Source organism: Candoia aspera, chromosome 13 (assembly GCF_035149785.1).
Source record: "Candoia aspera isolate rCanAsp1 chromosome 13, rCanAsp1.hap2, whole genome shotgun sequence".
NCBI lineage: Eukaryota > Metazoa > Chordata > Lepidosauria > Squamata > Boidae > Candoia > Candoia aspera.
Genome location: NC_086165.1, coordinates 23252886 through 23270517, shown reverse-complemented (window position 1 = coordinate 23270517; position 17632 = coordinate 23252886). Strand labels below are relative to the sequence as shown.

The 17632-nt window shown below is 47.6% G+C and overlaps 2 protein-coding genes across 2 annotated transcripts; one reads left to right on the top strand and one right to left on the bottom strand.

Moving 5' to 3' along the window:
• The first annotated feature begins 5638 nt into the window (after positions 1-5638).
• Positions 5639-7729, top strand: HYPK (huntingtin interacting protein K). The gene is made up of 4 exons (XM_063314546.1): positions 5639-5851; positions 6677-6732; positions 7325-7376; positions 7489-7729. The coding sequence occupies exons 1-4, from the start codon at positions 5639-5641 to the stop codon at positions 7582-7584; spliced, it is 417 nt and encodes a 138-aa protein (XP_063170616.1). The 3' UTR covers positions 7585-7729.
• A 177-nt stretch (positions 7730-7906) lies between these two features.
• MFAP1 (microfibril associated protein 1) lies at positions 7907-17360 on the bottom strand. Its single transcript, XM_063314545.1, has 9 exons — positions 17200-17360; positions 16861-17080; positions 16599-16728; positions 16026-16217; positions 15681-15785; positions 15435-15595; positions 9406-9565; positions 9084-9173; positions 7907-8921 (listed from the first exon to the last, which is right to left on the bottom strand). The coding sequence occupies exons 1-9, from the start codon at positions 17279-17281 to the stop codon at positions 8739-8741; spliced, it is 1323 nt and encodes a 440-aa protein (XP_063170615.1). The 5' UTR covers positions 17282-17360; the 3' UTR covers positions 7907-8738.
• Between the last annotated feature and the right edge of the window lie 272 nt (positions 17361-17632).

The window sequence follows — 17632 nt, the reverse complement described above, 5'->3', positions numbered from 1 at the left end:
GCTGCTGTACGGAATGGATTCCTTCAGGCTAATGTGACTTAAGGCAAGGAGCTGTTTCAAGCTGGAGTTGAAACCTGGGTAAAGAGGCTTGAATGCTTCTGAATCACACCGTGTCATCTTAAATGTGCCCAGTCCTTGAAGTCTCTCAGAATTGCTCCAGTGTTCTTGTGAGTCTGTTACAGTTGGTCTGACTCTTTAAAGGCATGGTGCTACAGTCTCAAAGTGGGGTCTGAGCCTGACTTAACAGAATGGAGAGCAGCTGTAAGTTATTTAATGTGGCAATGGCATAAATTGATAATGGCTAAATTTGCATTTACCTTTTCGTAGCAGCAAAACACTTGATCCATAGTCAGATTGTGGCCAGTTCACGTGCTGTTACCCAATCAGGTCTGCCCCCCACCCCCTTATAACGTATGTTTGATTTCTCTTTTGGAGAGCTGCCATCTAGTTTTTCACACTTTATCATTTTATTTTCAGCCAGTTTCTTTCACTTCATCCAGATTTGTGTGGGTGCCTCCCATGGTGTTAGTCATTGTTCTGTCTCGCGTCTAGTAATTCAGTCTTCTTGCGTCACCCATTCAGGCTCACCGAAGCTGCTCTCCCTGCTGGCTTTGCTCTGCAGCTCGTGAATGGCTGGGAACAAGCGCATTGAGTGCTGGAGGCCGCCCTGGTCAGTGATGGGGGTTCTGTGGAGAACAAGCACACCTTCCAGTGAGATATTAGCCCCAGGCAATTGAGGATGAACAAGTAAATGACAAGGCGCACACAGCCCTTGCTAACCCCTAGCTTTATTGACTCCAGGGTCGCCAGGTTTTGCATCAGCACTCATGCACACACCTCTCCCTGAGCCCAAGGGGCATGAGGAGAAGTGAGCTGCTGCTTCTGATGTCTGTACCCAGGGTGCTCCCAGCCAGCTTCCTCACTGGCGTTCTGCCTCGGCTGGCTGGCTGTGGCTTCCACTTGAGATCACCAACTGAGGTCTGCTCCAACTAGATTTTGCTCCTTTGAGAAGCAATTCCTTGCCCAGGGCCATGTTGATATCAGCATGGCCTTGCAGCTTCCTGTTCTTTGATGGCTGTGTTTGCAGCTCCCCCGCTTCAGGCCCTTGTTGAGTGACTTGACATAGGAGCACAGTTCAGATGCTCTAGCACCCTGCTTCTCTGCCTCCTCCCAAGTTGGTGAGAAGCCATGATGAGGAAAGGGGAGATTCCAAATGATCTGGATAGGGAGAAATAACAAGTTCTGCATCTGGCTAGGAAAAACGTTAAAGACATAAATAAGGGATTATAGGGTGCTGGAGACCTGGCTTAGCAGCATGACATGTGAAAGGAATCTGGGTGTCCTTGTGCACAAGTTAAATATAAGCCAATGGTATGATGAGGCTGCTAAAAAGGGCAAATGCTATTAACTGGGTCATAGTATCCTGATCATGGAATGTAGTTGTGTCCCAGTTGGAATAGTGTCCAGTTCTGGGTACCAAATTCAAAGACCTAAGTGAAAAAGTTAAAGGGAAGGCTACCATATCCACCACCTCTTACTTGGACCCCCAGAAGCAATCAATTGTTCTTCCCTCTTTTCTTTGCTCCTGTGGCCTCGCCCAGCAGGCCCACTGCTGGTGTTTGCTGTCACGGGTGGCACGTCTATGACTGGGCCAGGCCTACGGCCTTCTCCGATCACACAGCAGCAGCTCCATTCTCAGACCCTCCAAGAGAATCTGCTCCATCTGCCTGCCCATCCCTTGGAAAGCCTTCCAGGTGCCAAGGCCCCACGCCAAAAGCATCCCCAACACCCTGCCATATGCCATCCTCACATGAAAGAGCTGGAAAGGGGCCATCTCTCCCTTCCTCTTCTTTGGTTAGTGCCACCACTGAACAAACCAGATTCTCAATGCTACATTGCTCTTGTGGCTAGTTATCGTTGCTTCTTCATTGTCGCGGGTAGGGTCTCCTCTAGCTGAATTTGCAGGGGTGGGTGACCAGCACACAGGCAACTTCTACACACAGGGCAAGGACACCTCTCCACTCACTGCCAGGCTGGACTTGGCCAACTCTTGCCCAGGGCAGCGGCAGCAGCAGCAGCACTTAAATTTAACGGCAAGTGAAAAGGGCCTGGTCAGCTCCATTCGCATGAACAAAACCTTTGATGACCTGACCTGCACACCACCCCAGTTCTACTTGTGCCATGATCCATGGAGGGCTGAGCATACAAACCGCCTGCTGGGGTGGGGGGGCATGCAGCAGTGAGAACACAGCAGTCAGTCCCCTCTGTGGGGAGCACCGCACAGTGCAACCAAGGTGGAGGCCCTTGCAGGCTATGACTGGGCCGTCCAAGAGCGAGCCCACATGGGAGTGAGCATGTGTGGGTGTGGGGTAGCCTCAGTCCCCTTGAGACCTCAGACTTACTGCTGCCACCATATGCAAGAGCAGTGAGTTGCTCATTCTGGCCCTGAAGGCTGCAAACTCAAAAAATCACACAGTAAGGTCAAGCTGCCCTACTGCCTCAGGCCTTGCCCCCTGCTCACAGCTTCTCCACATTCTTCGCATCCCCAAGGTGGCTCTCAGTTGTTCCAGCTGAGTCCGGCCCACCCTGGAGCTGAGTAACCCTCGTTAAAGTCCTTTTCCAGTTTTATGCAGTTTGGGGGGGGGGGCAGAAAGACGCACTCATCCATGCCAAGTTGGTGTGCATGCACATGTCCCAGCAGTTGTATGCAGAGGCGTGCTTGCAGTTGGCCTTACTAGTGCAGATTAATGTGTGTGCCATGTACAATCTGCCATGCACAGCAGAGGGGAAAACAGTATGTCTGTTCATTCATTTACAATATTAGAAAATGTATACAGCAGCCTATAACAAACAAACAATTCTGGTCACCTAACAATACAAAACCAATATAATACAAACAAAGTAATCATAGTAAACATAAAATCAGAACTGCTCCAACTTGGTGACTGGGCAGATCCAGACGAGGCACCTGTCTTGTATTATGATCTGCGATGAGTTCAAGTCGGTAACTCTTGAAGTGGACAGAGGTCTTGGTGCAATTAGCTTGGCCACCTGCTTGTTAGCCCCAGATCGCTCCTGGATAGTTAAGGCAGCCAGGAAGGTGACTTACAGTTGGTTCTGTGATGTGGTGGTAGCCTCTTTGGGGGGGGGGGGCACCTTCTCCTTGAGTGGTCATCCCTGGACCCAGTATCTTAAACTATTGTCCTGTTTCCAACCTTCCCTTTTTAGAGAAAGTTGTCAAAAAGGTGGTTGGATTGCAGACACTCAACAGTTGTAACTGCAAGGACTGGTCATAAGTCCATTTTTTCAGCTGCTGTATGTCATAACTTTGAACAGTTGCTAAATGAATTGACATCACCTGAATATATCTTTTTTAATTTTTTATTGTATTTTTCTCTGCACTTTTTATTTTAAAATTCTTAGTTTGTATTATTTTTTATCTTTGTATTTGTAAACTTTAATAAAAAATATTTTTTAAAAAGTGGTGGGACTGCAGTTGAAAAGGTGCTCCTTAGGCCCCTCCCAAGGGGTGCCACAGGGCTCAACTCTCCTTCCCCTCCCTCATATATTCAACATCTATACATTGAGCCTGTTTGGTCTAGCGGTTAAGGTTCTGGGCTAGAAACCAGGAGTCTGTGAGTTCTAGTCCCGCCTGAGGCACGAAAGCCGGCTGGGTGACCCTGGGCCAGTCCCGCTCTCTCAGCCCAACTCAGTGCAATGTAGACTAGCCTCCTCGTGGTGCACCCTGGGCAACGTGACTTGTCATGGCAAAATAGGCTACACATCTGGCTGCTGGACCTCACAAGGATTTCCCAGCAAGAAAAAGCAGCATGAACACCAAACTGCTATGCCATACAATTAAAAAAAAAATCTATATGAAACCACTGGGTGTGACTGTCAAAAGTTCTGTCCCAGTGCTTGGAGGCTGTGTGGGTCTGGACGGGAGGAACCATCTTCAGCTCAATCCTACCAAGACAGACTGGCTCTGGGTGTTAAGGCCCCGTAGATCTGGGGATATTCCATCTTCAAACTTAGATGGAGTGGCAGGTAGCAGCTGCAGCCAGGAAGGCCTTTGCAGTTCCATCTGGTGCACCAGGTGCATCCTTTTCCCTGAGATCTGTGCAGCTCCCACCCTGATGACATTCTAGAGGGACTTTCAGGTCTAGCTTTTCTCCCAGGCCTTGGGCTAGCGCAGTGGGACCCCCTTCTGGACATATGACATGTTTGTCTCCTCTGAATTTGCTACCTCATTATATGCTTTTTTACTGTATATTTGGTGTTCTTTTTTATGTCATGAGCCACCCAGAGTAGACTTGAGTCAGGTGATGCCTAAGTCAAATAAATAAAAACACAATAAAGGCTGAGGCATCTCACAAACAACTTTGAATTATTTTTCTCAATAAATAAATCAAGTATGGTTTTCACTCACTCACTCATTTATTTATTAAATTTGTCTGCGGCCTGTCTTGTGTACAACTCTTAATTTGCTTAATTGGGTTCTCCTTATCTAGTTTTAGGGCTTATCACATTTTTGTACAGTATTTATGCAGAAATATTCTGACTTGTTTGACTGACTACATAGAAATACTAAAAATTCAAAAGGGTTCACCAACTTTTAAGCACCACTGTATACTTGAAATAAAAAAACTTTGATAAAAATATAAACTTAGGTGAACAAAATAAAATTGTGGAAAGTAAAAGAAACTCTCCCCTGTGCCAGGAAGACAGCAAAATCTATGCCTAACCAGCTCCATTGCACAACATGTTAACCTTGTTTTGGTTAGCGTGTTATGCAAACCCCCTAATGTTTGCTTATAGTCCAGCGGATCGTGTAAGGATGGCGTAATTCAGTGACTAAGCGAAGTGTATTGTGTAAACTTAACTGTATGGAAAATGGATCGAGGAGTTCCATAGAAAGATCAACAGGCAGCCCTTCAAGGTAGACCAGGCCAGGAAACCACCGCCAAGTAGCCAGGGATCCCTTTACTGCAAAGCTGCAGCCACAGAACTCGCAACCCGCACGTGCCTCCGCCTCTCGCGGCTCAGGCCCCCTCTCCCGACCGTCGACTTCCCTGCGGGCGGCTCCTGACAGGCTGCTCCCGCCGCCCTCCGCAGCCGCTGAGCGCCCGACTCCCCCCGCCCCGGCGGACGGCTGGCCAGCCTCCGCCCGGACGCAAGCCGCCGAAGGCCGGCCCGGGCCCGGGCTCCGCTCCGAAGCTCCGCTGCCTCCCGGCACCCGCCCCACTCCTCTTGCGTTGGCCGCGCGCCCGCCCCTGATGGAGCCCCTTCCCCGGCCTCGGCGCTTCTCCTGGCCCCCAACTCCCGCTTCCCCGCAGCAAGTCGGGCAAGGCCTCACTCTTTACACGGCCCCCGCCCCCGTTGCCCATATGGCCGCGGTAAACGCCACGGACTCGGCCCCGCCGCCTTCCGGCCCCTCGGCCAGCAGAGGGGAACGACAGCCACCCGCCGCCAGGCGGCTCCCCCGGGCGCCGGGCCTTCACGGCCTCGCCGATCCAGCCGGGCCCAGGCGAGGGGGTCCTCTCGCGCTACCCGGAAGCGGTAGTAGCCCCCGCCGGAAGCGACGGTCCGGCTTTGCCTTGCCGAGCTCCACGGCTGACCGTGCGCACCGCTCCCGGAAATGCGTCATTCCAAGGCCCACGGAGCGATGGCGGCCGAGGGGGACGTCGAGTTGGAGCTGGAAGCCGAGCCCAATGGCTCGGCGGTCGGTGGGGACGGCGCCGGCGGCCGCCCGGCCGAGAAGCCGCGGAAACACGACAGCGGGGCGGCCGACCTCGAGCGCGTCACCGACTACGCGGAGGAGAAGGAGATCCAGAGCTCCAACCTGGAAACGGTGCGGGGCTCCCTCCTCCTCCCGGCCCTTCGCCTCTAGGGAGCGGGGGAGGCAGGCCGAGGCGCCGCGGGGCCGCCCGGCGCCAGCCTCCTCGGCAGAGAGCGCCGTTCGGAGCCGCGGAGGGCGGCCCTCGGCTGGGGGCAGCGGGGCGGGGGGAGGCGGGAGCCGGCGGGAGCCAAGGGTCACCGCCCCGTCCGTTCCCGGCGGCACATTAGCCGCTGCGCGCCCCGGCCGGTTTCTTGGGCTTTCCCGCCCTCCCTGCCCCAAGCAAGGCTACCCAGCGGAGGGTTGGACCCAGTACGCATTTTCTGTCCAATTCTTAAGTGGACCCACAGCAATGTAGGTGACACCAGTTCGTGCTTCCTGACATACAATTTTCCCCATAGTTCTCTGTATATATTATCCCTGTATTCGTATCTACACCCTTTCTCTTAGTTTAAGATACACAACCTATGTATTTTTAATAGATTTAATTCATGATCTTTGCCATTTAATCCTCTTAAATTCATCATTATTTAGAAATCTATTATTTATTTAGACAAACCCAAGTAATTTTTTTCTAAATAAGTAAATTCCCAGTCACAATCTGTGGTCATTAGCTAGTCTGCAGCTTTCTCTGTCTTAGAAAAAGCAGGAAGTGTTTTAGCCAATTTAAATCCTTACAGCACATATTCTGCCGCAGGAAGAGCCCAAAGCAGTTTTAAAAGCTTTTGATGAGCTGAAGCTTTCTGAAACCCAAACTCTCCAACTCCTGCTGTGTAGGCTGTCTTTATGCATGCAGATTCTTCAGATTCCTAAGCTTCGCTTCTGCCTTGACTTCCCTAGGCCATGTCAGTGATAGGCGACCGAAGGTCTAGAGAGCAGAAGGCAAAGCAGGAGCGGTGAGTGTTTGATTATTCCGATCTCCTGCTCCAAAGAGCAATCTGGGCTTATTGGTATAAAACTACAGATTTCAACTGATTCTGCCGGGGGAAAATTATGGCTGAGCTGGGAGGTGGTAGTAAATATATGAACAAAACGAATGTTGTTTTCTAGGCAAGTGCAAAGCCTACCATTGCACACCAGTCTATCTGCCCTGGCAGTGGTTGGCATGGTCAGGAAGGAGGTTGGCACACCCTGCAGTTCTTTGGGATGGGATCTTTTCTATATCCCGACTCTACTAAACTATCACAGTTTCCCTTTTAGAAAAGTTTGCTTATTTAAAATTCATTAGTAATGAGCTAGGTATTAAGTACGGATTTGGACTTGCTCTTGTGGTTTGAGGCTTTCTTGCCGTAGCTGAAACAAATTATATCCATTTTGAGGTCTGGTACCACCTTACTGGCTTTTGGAAAACCTATTCTGGGCCTTTTAGGGCTCTGTTCTATAGGCAGTATTATTCCTATTATGTTCCGTCTGGCATACTTGTGAGGGAAAGAGGACTGTGCTGCTGTCTGGATGAATATAATCCTGAACCGTCTCTCCTCGTTTCAGAGAAAAAGAACTGGCAAAGGTCACCATCAAGAAGGAGGATCTGGAACTGATTGTAAGTCTAGCACGCAGGTCACAAGTTGGCTTGGCTTTAATAGAAAGGTCTGCCTGGATGCTTGCAACTTGTCTTGGCTAAGATTTGGCTTCTCATTTCTTTTTCTTTATAGATGAATGAGATGGAGATATCTAGGGCGGCAGCAGAACGCAGCTTACGAGAACACATGGGCAACGTGGTGGATGCACTAATCACCCTCACCAATTGAGAGCTCTGTGCTGGCCATGCTTCTGTGGAGAAAGTGGAAAATATGCCTCTTGAGGGCCTTTTTTATGCAGATTGTGCACTGCGTGACACATTTTGAAGTTATTAAAATAAAAGAGTCACTTTTCAACCTACTGTGTTTATATTGATCCAGATCAATCAGTGCTCTTCCCTCAATTGACTAGGTTGGGAAGCTTCAGGGAAGCTCCAGGAATTTTCTTGCATTTTCTTTATGTGCCATTTTTAATTATAGAAATGCAATAAAGAAAGTCAGAACAAAGCTGCCCAATTCTTGCAACTGCTCTTTTCAAGGCAAAGAGGAACTCTGGAGATAGGAAAAATAAACTTTATTCCCAACTTCTATGAGCGTTACCTGCACCCTTTCCAGCAGTGATTTACAAAACTCAGTGGAGTCAGACCACCTCTAAGACGTCACAAGCTACTCCCTGTTTCCCTAACTGTAGTACCAAATCAACCCTGGCACTGTGAGATCAGCAGGTTCCAAAAGGAAAATGGAACAATCTCTGGAAAGTGAACTTTGCATGCAATTAGCTGTAAGGCTGTTACTTTATTTGCAATCTAATGCTACCATTACTCTAGCAGTAAGAGCAGAAGAACCAAGGAGGGGGCTTTTTCCCTGTTAGAAGACAAACTGGTTTCACACAGAGCACTAAAACAAAAGGTTTATATGAAGCTAGTATGGTTCATTCAGTAAATTGTAGAAGCAAATAATGGCTTAGCATGTTTCATGAAAGACAGCTGCTTTCAAGCATTTTTCTGTGGCACATCTCTGTTTAACGTGTATGCAGCAATACCGGATTTCCAACTGAAAGTGGTTACACATGACAGGATCAGAGCAGCAATTTTAACAAAAGCAGGATCAGGGCACTTTTTGCTCTTAAATTTTGTAGAATGGACCATTTAATAGAGTTTGCTCCCTGCCCCCGCTATTTAACTGTTCCTGTAAAGAGCAGTAGTCTTTATAGTCAGTCAGAATTACAAACAGGACTGCAGAGGGTCTAAGGGAGAGCCCGTTAAGCTGAACCAGTGCCAGTATAATTGATTCAGGCCAATGGTAATTTTGTGTGGGCCCAAGTAACAAAAGCTAACAAACAAAGAGCCAGAGCTAGCAGAGGGATCCAGGCGATACTTTCCCACTCAAGTCACTTTCCGTTTCTTAGCAGAAGGTCTCTCAAAGATATCCCGCACGCCAGCTGCCTTCTGCTTGAAGAATTTAGTATTCTGTGCACTCTCCTGTCCCCAGGCAGAGTCAAAGGAGGTTGTGTCCTGGTCCACCAAGTGTGTGTATTTAGTCCGTCCAGAGCGCCCAAAGTTCTTCACCTGGATAGCAAAGAGAAAAAAACATGTAGGAAGTACTGAACTGAGGTCTCTGGAATAGCCTACCACCTGGCCCCAGTGCTGCAACATTGCTCAGAGAACGCTGGTGGGAACAACAAAGCTTACAGTGGCTCCAATCCACAACCAGGCATTTCTCCCATATACCTGCATGACTTTAGGTAAGATTGTCTTGTTGAAGTGATCCTCTAGAGTTGGCGCACTGAAGTCCCTCTTGTATACATCCTCATCTTCATCCTGAAGAAGTAAGAGCACAGCTGAGCAGAGGGAACCCTGATAACTACTGAGGGTTGGGGTGGAAGCAGAGGAAAAGATCACAACACTCCAGTTTGCAGTGGAGATAAAAGAGACGGGGACAAAGCTATGATACAGGTGATGTAAAATAGTGTTCCACTCTGCCAAGCATGGATCTTGCTGTTTGACAGACAATTGGTGGTCCTTCAGTTTCAGGGGCAAAACGCGTGCTCACCATGAAGAAGGCACCGCGATGATAATACTTCTGCAGGAACTTGTATTTGCCCTTCACAGCCTTATTGGTAATGACTTTGCCGTTGGCTCGGAGCTCAGCCCGCCGTTCTTCCTCAGTCAAATTTCGTACCCGTTCAATCTCTGCTTTCTCTTTCTCCAACCTACATAGAATAAAAAGCCTGCTTCAGCCACACTCCCTCCCTCCAGATGCTTGATAAATCGCCTTCAGCAGCTTGTAGAACCCCCATGGCCATGTCAAGCTGCCAAACAGCCATGGGACTTCTCCCAGTAGTATTACAACAGCCTGGCTTTGTATTCCTGATACAACAGAAGGAAGGTTTTCTTGTGAAGATTTTTCTTATCATGGAGGCTTATAACACTCCCCTCGGATAGTTTCTATAGAACCCAGAACTTACGCTGGCCATAGATTAGTCAACATTATTATGCCCTCCACCAACTGCAGATTTAGCCTTGTGCCTTTGGAAGCATTTCCACTGTTGCAGCCTGAAGCTATGGATAAGGTGCTGGATAAAATGCAGCTTATCCTGACCTCCCCTTTCCTGTTCCTAGTCCATCACTTCGGATGGGAAGAATCTGGTTATTCCAAGAAGGCAGAAACATCAATAATCATGTTATGAAACTGCTCTATCCAAGAAACAATGCTTAAAAGAAGCCATCTCTGGGATCAGAATCCTCTGCTCCTTTTTAATACTCACTTTCCAGGCAAGATGCTTAGGAGTGATAGCCCTGTGACCTCTGGCATGCTTGACATATGGGGCAGACTATTTTCAAGCCACCTTGAATGGGGTAGGTCTGACTGGAAGATCTTTATCCCAAGCCAATGATCTAGGCTTACTCCCAGCGGAGCCTTTACACTTGCTGGGTTCAGTATTTTGCCATTCTTGTTGCTGGAAGCAGGATTTAACAATATTTCCAGCGCAAGAGTAACTGGGCCGCTGTTCTTTCAGAGAAACAAGTCTCTTGTGTGCTTTTGCACCGCTTGGCAAGCTGACTTATGAATGCCCCTATTAAGCTCAGTAGCTCAGTGCAGAAGACTATGCAGTAGCCTGAGATCTCCAGAAGGGCAAGCAAATTATGTTCAATCCCCACTGCTGTTACACATTTAATAGTGTAATTATTCTGTTTACATTAAAAAAATATACAACTGTATAGATTAAGTTTTCACTTAGCACATGATGCACAAATGATCCTTTCCTCCTTTCTCTTTCTGATTCCATCAACCATGGAATCTTTTTAAGTTCACTGCCTTGAAGAACATGATTTCACTACCACCTGGAAAACCCAAAGATGGTAGTGCGGACCAGCTGTTCAGCTCCACCATTGTTTATTTGTGGGAACTTATGAAAAGAAAGTCATAAATGGAGAACTTTGTAAAATGGTAATGATGTAGGCGTAGATGTGCCATTGTCTGGCCTGATGAACGGGTGTGTGAAGGCCACATCTGTGTCTGGCAGTTGGAAAAAGGATGTTCTTGTTATGCACAACCTACAAAGAGATTAGTTTGTTAATCACACCTGACAGAATTCTGGCTGAAAGGGTAAAACAGGTCACAGTGAGCAAAACTGCAGAAGTGCAGCGTGGCTTTAGGCTGGCGGTACAGACTAGATGTCCGCTCGTCAGTGAATCCCTGACAAACATATGAACGTGAGAAAGAAAGTACATTCTCATTTGTTGAATCTGAGTAAGCATGTGACGAAATGAATAGGTTGCAATTATGAAACATTTTCATAGAATCATAAGGTTGGAAGGGACCTTGGAGGTCTTCAAGTCCAACCCCCTGCCCAGTGAATTGAATCAGTGTGCGATGCAGTGAGGATTATGGATCTTAAAGTTAATTCATAAAAGATCAAAGTAGATGGGAAATGGAGTGAGAAAAGCAGTTGTGCATAAAAGGTAAAAGAAGAAGAATTAGATTAATCTATGTACCTCTTCTACTTACTAAAGATGTGAAAATGGATGGAGAAATTTAAAAATGTGCAAATGATAATAGATAAGGGGAAGTACATGGACTGTTTGCTGAAAGAAGTGAATGCTTTCCACTCTGTTATCTGAAAGGGAGAGTTGGGTATATCAGAAGAAAAATAAAAGCTCAATGCCAAAGCACTGGCTATTTAAGCAGCACGTGAGGTAAAACAAGGATACAGTCAAGAATGAATGGGTGCTGAACGAAGTGGACAGAACGCTGTGTCCAGTTCTGGTTAGCACAGCACAAAAGGGATGCTGAGGAAAGAGTGCAGAGCAGCCTAGATGGTGAGGGGCTTGGAGGCTAAATCCTAACAACTGTGCCTTTAGGAACTGTGTACATTTAGCCTAAAAAGAAGGCTAACGGGAGATACAATAACACTCGTCCATATTTGAAGGCCTAGCACAGGGAAGAGAATGTGGATAAGTTGGACAAGAACCAATGAATGGAAGTTTTACCGGGGGAGATCCAACCTAGAAATAAGAGGGAATTTCCTGACAGTGAAAATTATTAAGCGGTGGAACAGCCGGCCTTCTGGAACTGTGAGAGCTCCCTCACTGTAGGTTTTCAAGAAAAGATAGGACAGCCATTTGGCTCGGATGCTCTGAGATGAAAGCCATGAGTGGAATGCAAGGACTGAAGGGTATAACTTATTCAGAAGGGGAGGAGGAGAGGCATGTGAAGGAAGGGCACAAATGCACAAGCTGTCACCACAGAGAAGAGCCATCAAAGAAGAAGAGAGGAAGGGGCGGGACAGAAGCAGAAGGTGGGAGGCTTAAAAGAGAAGGCAGGAGGAAGTAGGCCCCATTTGTGGCTCTAACAGAGTTTGATAATGTCCCAGTAAAGAACTATGCATATCCCTAGTGGCTTGTGCTGTGAGTTGCTGGCTTTGGGGCATAAAGATCAAGAACCTCACACTAAGCAACGCAATAAAAGGAGATTTTTACTGCGGAAGTGTGCTACGCATTTCCAGGCCAGGCCGAAAATCTGGATAATGCCTTTCTAGATCACATTACAGAACTTTCAGAGAGAAGTGCCATAGTAATTGTGGGAGACTCCAGGTACTCAGACAGTTTCTGGGCACCCATCTCAACCAAGACTGCAGGATCCCAAAGATTCCTCAGTAGTCTCGCTATCTGTTTAATTTTCTAGAAGACTAAAGAAGAGACAAAAAGATTGGCTGGTTGAAGAGATAAAAGCAGTAAGTAGCTTGGGAGGAAGTGACCACAACATTTTGTGAGTCCACAATACAACAGAAAGAGAAACTGGAGCATAGCAGTACATTCCTGTTAGATTTCAGGAGAACCAATTTCAGCAAGTTCAGAGAAGTACTAGGTGAGATCCCATGAACCGAAATCCTTAGGACAAAAGGAGCATAGATGGGTTGGAAACTTCACAGAAATACAGGCAGTTCTCTGTTTACAATTACTTGTTCAGTGACCATTCAAACATACGATGGCACTGAACAAGTGGTAGTTGCGACTGGTCCCTGGAGTTCCAGCCATCACAACATCCCTGAGGTCACATGATTGTGATTCCTGACGTTCCCTGCTGGCTTCCCATAAGCGAAGTCAATGGGAAAGCCAGCAGGAAGCTGGAAGCAGGAAGTCACAGTCACATGAGGTCCTTGCTTAACGACCCATGCAGTCCTCGGTTAAAGACAGCAACCAGGACCGCCAGAACTGCTATTGCTAAGCGGTGCAGTCATGTGATGTGGCGCTTTACAACTGTGTCACTTAGCAATGGCAATTCTGGACACAAATGCTGTCATAAACTGAGGACTACCTATAAGGTGCTTTTCAAAATTTAATCACAAACAAATCCAGATAAAAAAATGGAGACAATTATCATAGGCTGAAGGCAGCCTTCAACTGAAATAAGAACGAAAGAGGACAGGTATAGGAAATGGAAGAGGGTGTTATAATCAAAGAGATGTATCAGTAAGTAGCTAATACTGATTAAGATCTCTTCGCCATGTAGATTTTATTATATTTATATTTTATTGTCTTTTGTAATCGTAATGGTTTTATATTTTAATCTTGTTTTATTGTAAGCTGCTCAGAGTCCCCCCGTAGGGGAGAGATGGGTGGTGAATAAATTTATGAAGAAGAAGAAGAAGAAGAAGAAGAAGAAGAAGAAGAAGAAGAAGAAGAAGAAGAAGAAGAAGATGATTATTATTATTATTATTATTATTATTATTAGAAAAGCCACAGCACAAAAGCAGCTTAGGTTGCAGGAGAAGCGAAAGGGAAAAAAAAGACCTTGTTTGGCTATGTTACTAGTAAAAGGAAGAAAAAGGAAAAGCAAAGTTCATAAACTGCTTTGGTCTTCTTCCCAAGTAGCACTATATACAAATGCACTTGAGCAAGTACAATTAATGTAAAGATTTAAGTAAAGAGCTGGTTAGGGAATATCTGGCTATCATGAATAAGTTTAAGTCGAAGACCACACTAATAGCATCACAGAGTCTTGGTCACTGGTTTGAGATGGGTGGCTATATAAATTGAATGAATGAATGAATGAATGAATGAATGAATGAATGAATGAATGAATGAATGAATAAATAAATAAATAAATAAATGTCATTTCTGAAGGAGCCAGAGGACTGGAAAAGACAAATGCTCCTATCTTCAAAAGAAGGAAAAAAGAGGCCCGGCATAATTAGACTAACCAACTAGATGGGAAAAACTCTGGAATAGATTATGCAGCTGCTTGTGAACGTTTAGAAAATATTATTACTTGGCAAACGCTAGCATGAGTCACAAGAATACATAACGTCAAACCAGTCAGATCTCCTTGTTTGATTGTGAAAGGTTTAGTTGACCATGGGAATGCAATGAATATAGAGACCCCCAACTTCAGCGAAGGATGTGACTAAGCATCCTATGGGATCCTAACAGCAAAAATAACACAATGTGGGTTGCAGTATACTAGCATTAAATGTATACAGAGCTGGTGGAACAATGACACCCAACAGGTGTGTGTCAATGGTGTTGAGGTTTTCCTACTAACAGATTAAGACTGCTATATGTGCCTAATCATTTTGGCCGGGTTAAAAGGTTGTATTAGATTGTCTCCTCTCACGTGCTTCATGCAAATCACCTGGGGGGGGAGGAAACCTGCCCGGACTTGTTCTCACTTCCTCTTTTTTCTCTGCCGGCAATGTAGGCAAGCAAGGCTTGCTCCAAAGGGAGCTAAGTCCTTTAAATGTTTTGCTTTTGTTTTTGCTTTCTGTAAATAAATTATTTTTATAGAAATGCTTGGTGTGTGACTTTTTTGATCTCTCCTGGGCTAAAGCTTTCCCAGCATCTGCCAACAAATGGCACCAATATCAAGCTGGAATGATGGAGAGGAAAGGGGGAAAACAATACCAGGCAATAGGACATGCCAGGAGCATCTGGGTGTCTTGGTAAATCACAAACTGAACTTGAGCCAATAAACGCAAAAGAATATGCCATCCTAGGCTGCTTCAACAAACTTATAACAACAAGATGAAGCATCACTGTTTCTCTCTATTCTGCATTGGTCCAATCGCAGTCAGAGTATGCCAGTTCTGGGCACATTTTAGGAAGCAACTGAGAGGATAAGAAGAAAGGAGAAACTGGAAGGAAAAAAGTAAAAGGAACTGTTGTAGGTACCAAGGATGTTTGGCTGGGAGAAAAAAAAACTGTTTAAAAATGTCTGAAAGACTATCATGTGGATAGGGTAGAGGTGCTCAGTGTTGTTGTTCCAGAAAACAAAAGAATAAATAATGGGTTTAGTCACAAGGAATTAGTTAGAAAACTTCCTAACGATAAGAGCTGTCTGGCAATGGAACAGGCTGCCTTGGGAGGTGTCAGGCTTATAAAGACTGAATGGCCCCCTGTCAGAAAGCTATAGCAATGGAGCCCTGCACTGAGCAGGAGGTTGGATAAAATGCTTCTTTCAGCCAGGGGATACCAGAGTTAAATAGCCTGACACCAACCACCATCCATTTTTACCCAAGCATGTGGGGATAGAAGGATTTAATTCCTTACCGAATCAATGTTGCATCTGATTATACTTACGCCTCACGCTCCTCACGGTCCCGTTTGATTCGCTTCAATTCTCGAACTTTCCAAGCCTCATACTCTTCCTCATCATTCTCATCGTCAGTATCCAAAGCATCAAGGGCTGCCAAAGAGCGCCTGTTTTCCTCCAGTTCCTTCTTGGCTTCTTCCTCTACAATCTGCAGCATGTCAAGGAAGGGTAAGTCTTCTAAAGGGCCACATTCCTTTTGGCTGTCAACCACCTGCCCGTTACTTTCCCAATACCTTGAGGGTATACTTGCGCCTCTCTTCAGCCATCCGTTTGGCCTCTTGCTCCAGCTCCTTCTGTTTCAGTGCCTCTGCTTCTCGCTCCTGGACTGTGATTCGGTCCTTTCTGCAACAGGTATTTGTGGTGAGTGTTGAATAATATCCAAATTAAATCTTTTCCAGAAGAAAACCTGATTATTAGAATTCACACCTAACACTGCAAGAAAAGCTCCTTGGAAGCTACCCCAAAGTGGAGCTGTAATGATATGCCACCAATATTTTAAATGCAAAGCTGTGAAATATCTCTCAGGCTCAAGAGATCCATGGCCACCTCCTCCCCTCCCTTTGTTTAACTAATGGAACTTGCTTGCGAATGAAGACGGGTTTAAGGCGTGGTTCAGTTTCATCCTCACTATCTGTATACTCCTCATATTCAGACTCGGTTTCAGACTCCTCCCCAGAACGGCCCTCATCTTCCAGTTCCATCACTTCCAACTCCTCGTTCTTGCGTTCCTGAGCACGCTGGCGCATCATATTACGGCGACGTTCAATTTCCTGTTAAGGAGAGATGAAGAGGAACATTTATCTTATGTCCCTGCCCCCTACCCCATTCCATCCAGTCTCTGTCATGTAGCAGTTTACAGCTAGTAATAGTTACTTGAATGTAAGACCTCTACATGTCAAATGGTCCAGGTCCAACTCCTGGAACGTCCAGCAAAAGCTGAGGAAAAAGAGCCAAAATCCTGGATGCTGCCCAGTAAGATAACACTGGGCTAGTGGACATACTGCAAAAGCATTTCCTCACATTCCTAAATGCGGGAAGGCTCATGGCTGCGTCTCCCGCAGAAGCAAAGTTCTTCCAAAGGGCTTCTAAAATTTGTTCAAATATGCAATTCAACCCCCAACGCCAAGCCCCTTTCTTTGGCCCACGCATACCTCATCGTCTATCTCTTCCTCTTCCTCTTCACTCGTGTCCTCCCGCTCCACGTGCCAGGCTTCTCCCTCCACTTCAGAATCACTCTCCCCCATTACTTCTGGCTCCACAATCTTCCGGTGCCTCGCCAGCCTGGAAGATAAGATAGAGGCCACTTTTCCTCTACAGGCCCCTCTTGCTGCATTGTGCGGAGAAGCTTCTTGCCCAGGTCAGAGTTTGTCCAAGCAGCCTTGCCACACTGGCCAGGAAGGCAGCCGGACTCACCTCTCCTCCACATCCTCGGTGACGCGGTTCTGCAGGCGGCGCAAGCGGGGATCACTCGCCAGCTCCTCCTCCTGCTCCTCGGGCTCCAGCTCCTGCTCCTTGGCCTTCTTGATGAACTGGAATTCCTCGTCTTCCTCGTCGGAGGACTCCATGGGCGCGTAGTCGGGGCGCTTCCCCGAGACGTAGCGCTTCACCTTCACCTTCTCCATGGAGATCTCCCCTGGAAGAGGCGGCGGGCGGTCAGGGCTTCCAGCCGAGCCGAGGGCCCCCCCACCCCTCCCTCTGCCCCCGTCCTCCTCTGAGCCGAGGACCCCCCTGCCGCCCCCCGGCCCTTCTCACCCTTCTCATTGCGGACGGGCACGGCCCCCGCCGTGGACTGGATCGGGGGCTGCTTCATGAGGGCGCTGCTGGAGCCCGACATGCTGGCGACGCGGGGCCGGTCCGCGAGCCCGGGGAGCCGCTGCAGGAAGGAGGGCCGCCCGACGCGCGTAAACACCAGGCGCCCGGGCTGACGGCTGACGGGCTTCCGCTTCCGGCCGCTCCGGCCCGCTTCCGCTTCCGGCGAGCCGAGCCCCGTGGGGGGCGGAGCGCCGCTTCCGGAGCTGCGCGCCGAGCGTGGGTGCGCGTGGGAAGGCCAGCTCCGCTTTCTTCGGAGGCGGGCGCCGCCGCTTCCTCTGCCGGGGGACTTAAACTGGGGCGAGGCGGGTGCCCGTGCGGGGTGGGCTTGGGTGCTGAGGCCGCTTTGCGCGGAGCGGAGTTAGGCCTTTTCTCG

What these genes read in the sequence shown, in the direction of transcription:
- MFAP1 (XM_063314545.1), bottom strand. Translation starts at nt 17,281, where the DNA reads ATGTCGGGCTCCAGCAGCGCCCTCATGAAGCAGCCCCCGATCCAGTCC. An exon ending in CCGTCTTCATTCGCAAGCAA is followed by an intron (nt 15,786 to 16,025) that starts GTTCCATTAGTT and finishes TGTTGCAGAAAG; the next exon opens with GACCGAATCACAGTCCAGGA. An exon ending in TCTTACCTAAAGTCATGCAG is followed by an intron (nt 8,922 to 9,083) that starts GTATATGGGAGA and finishes TTTGCTATCCAG; the next exon opens with GTGAAGAACTTTGGGCGCTC.
- HYPK (XM_063314546.1), top strand. Translation starts at nt 5,639, where the DNA reads ATGCGTCATTCCAAGGCCCACGGAGCGATGGCGGCCGAGGGGGACGTC. An exon ending in AGAGCTCCAACCTGGAAACG is followed by an intron (nt 5,852 to 6,676) that starts GTGCGGGGCTCC and finishes TGACTTCCCTAG; the next exon opens with GCCATGTCAGTGATAGGCGA. An exon ending in AGGAGGATCTGGAACTGATT is followed by an intron (nt 7,377 to 7,488) that starts GTAAGTCTAGCA and finishes TTTTCTTTATAG; the next exon opens with ATGAATGAGATGGAGATATC.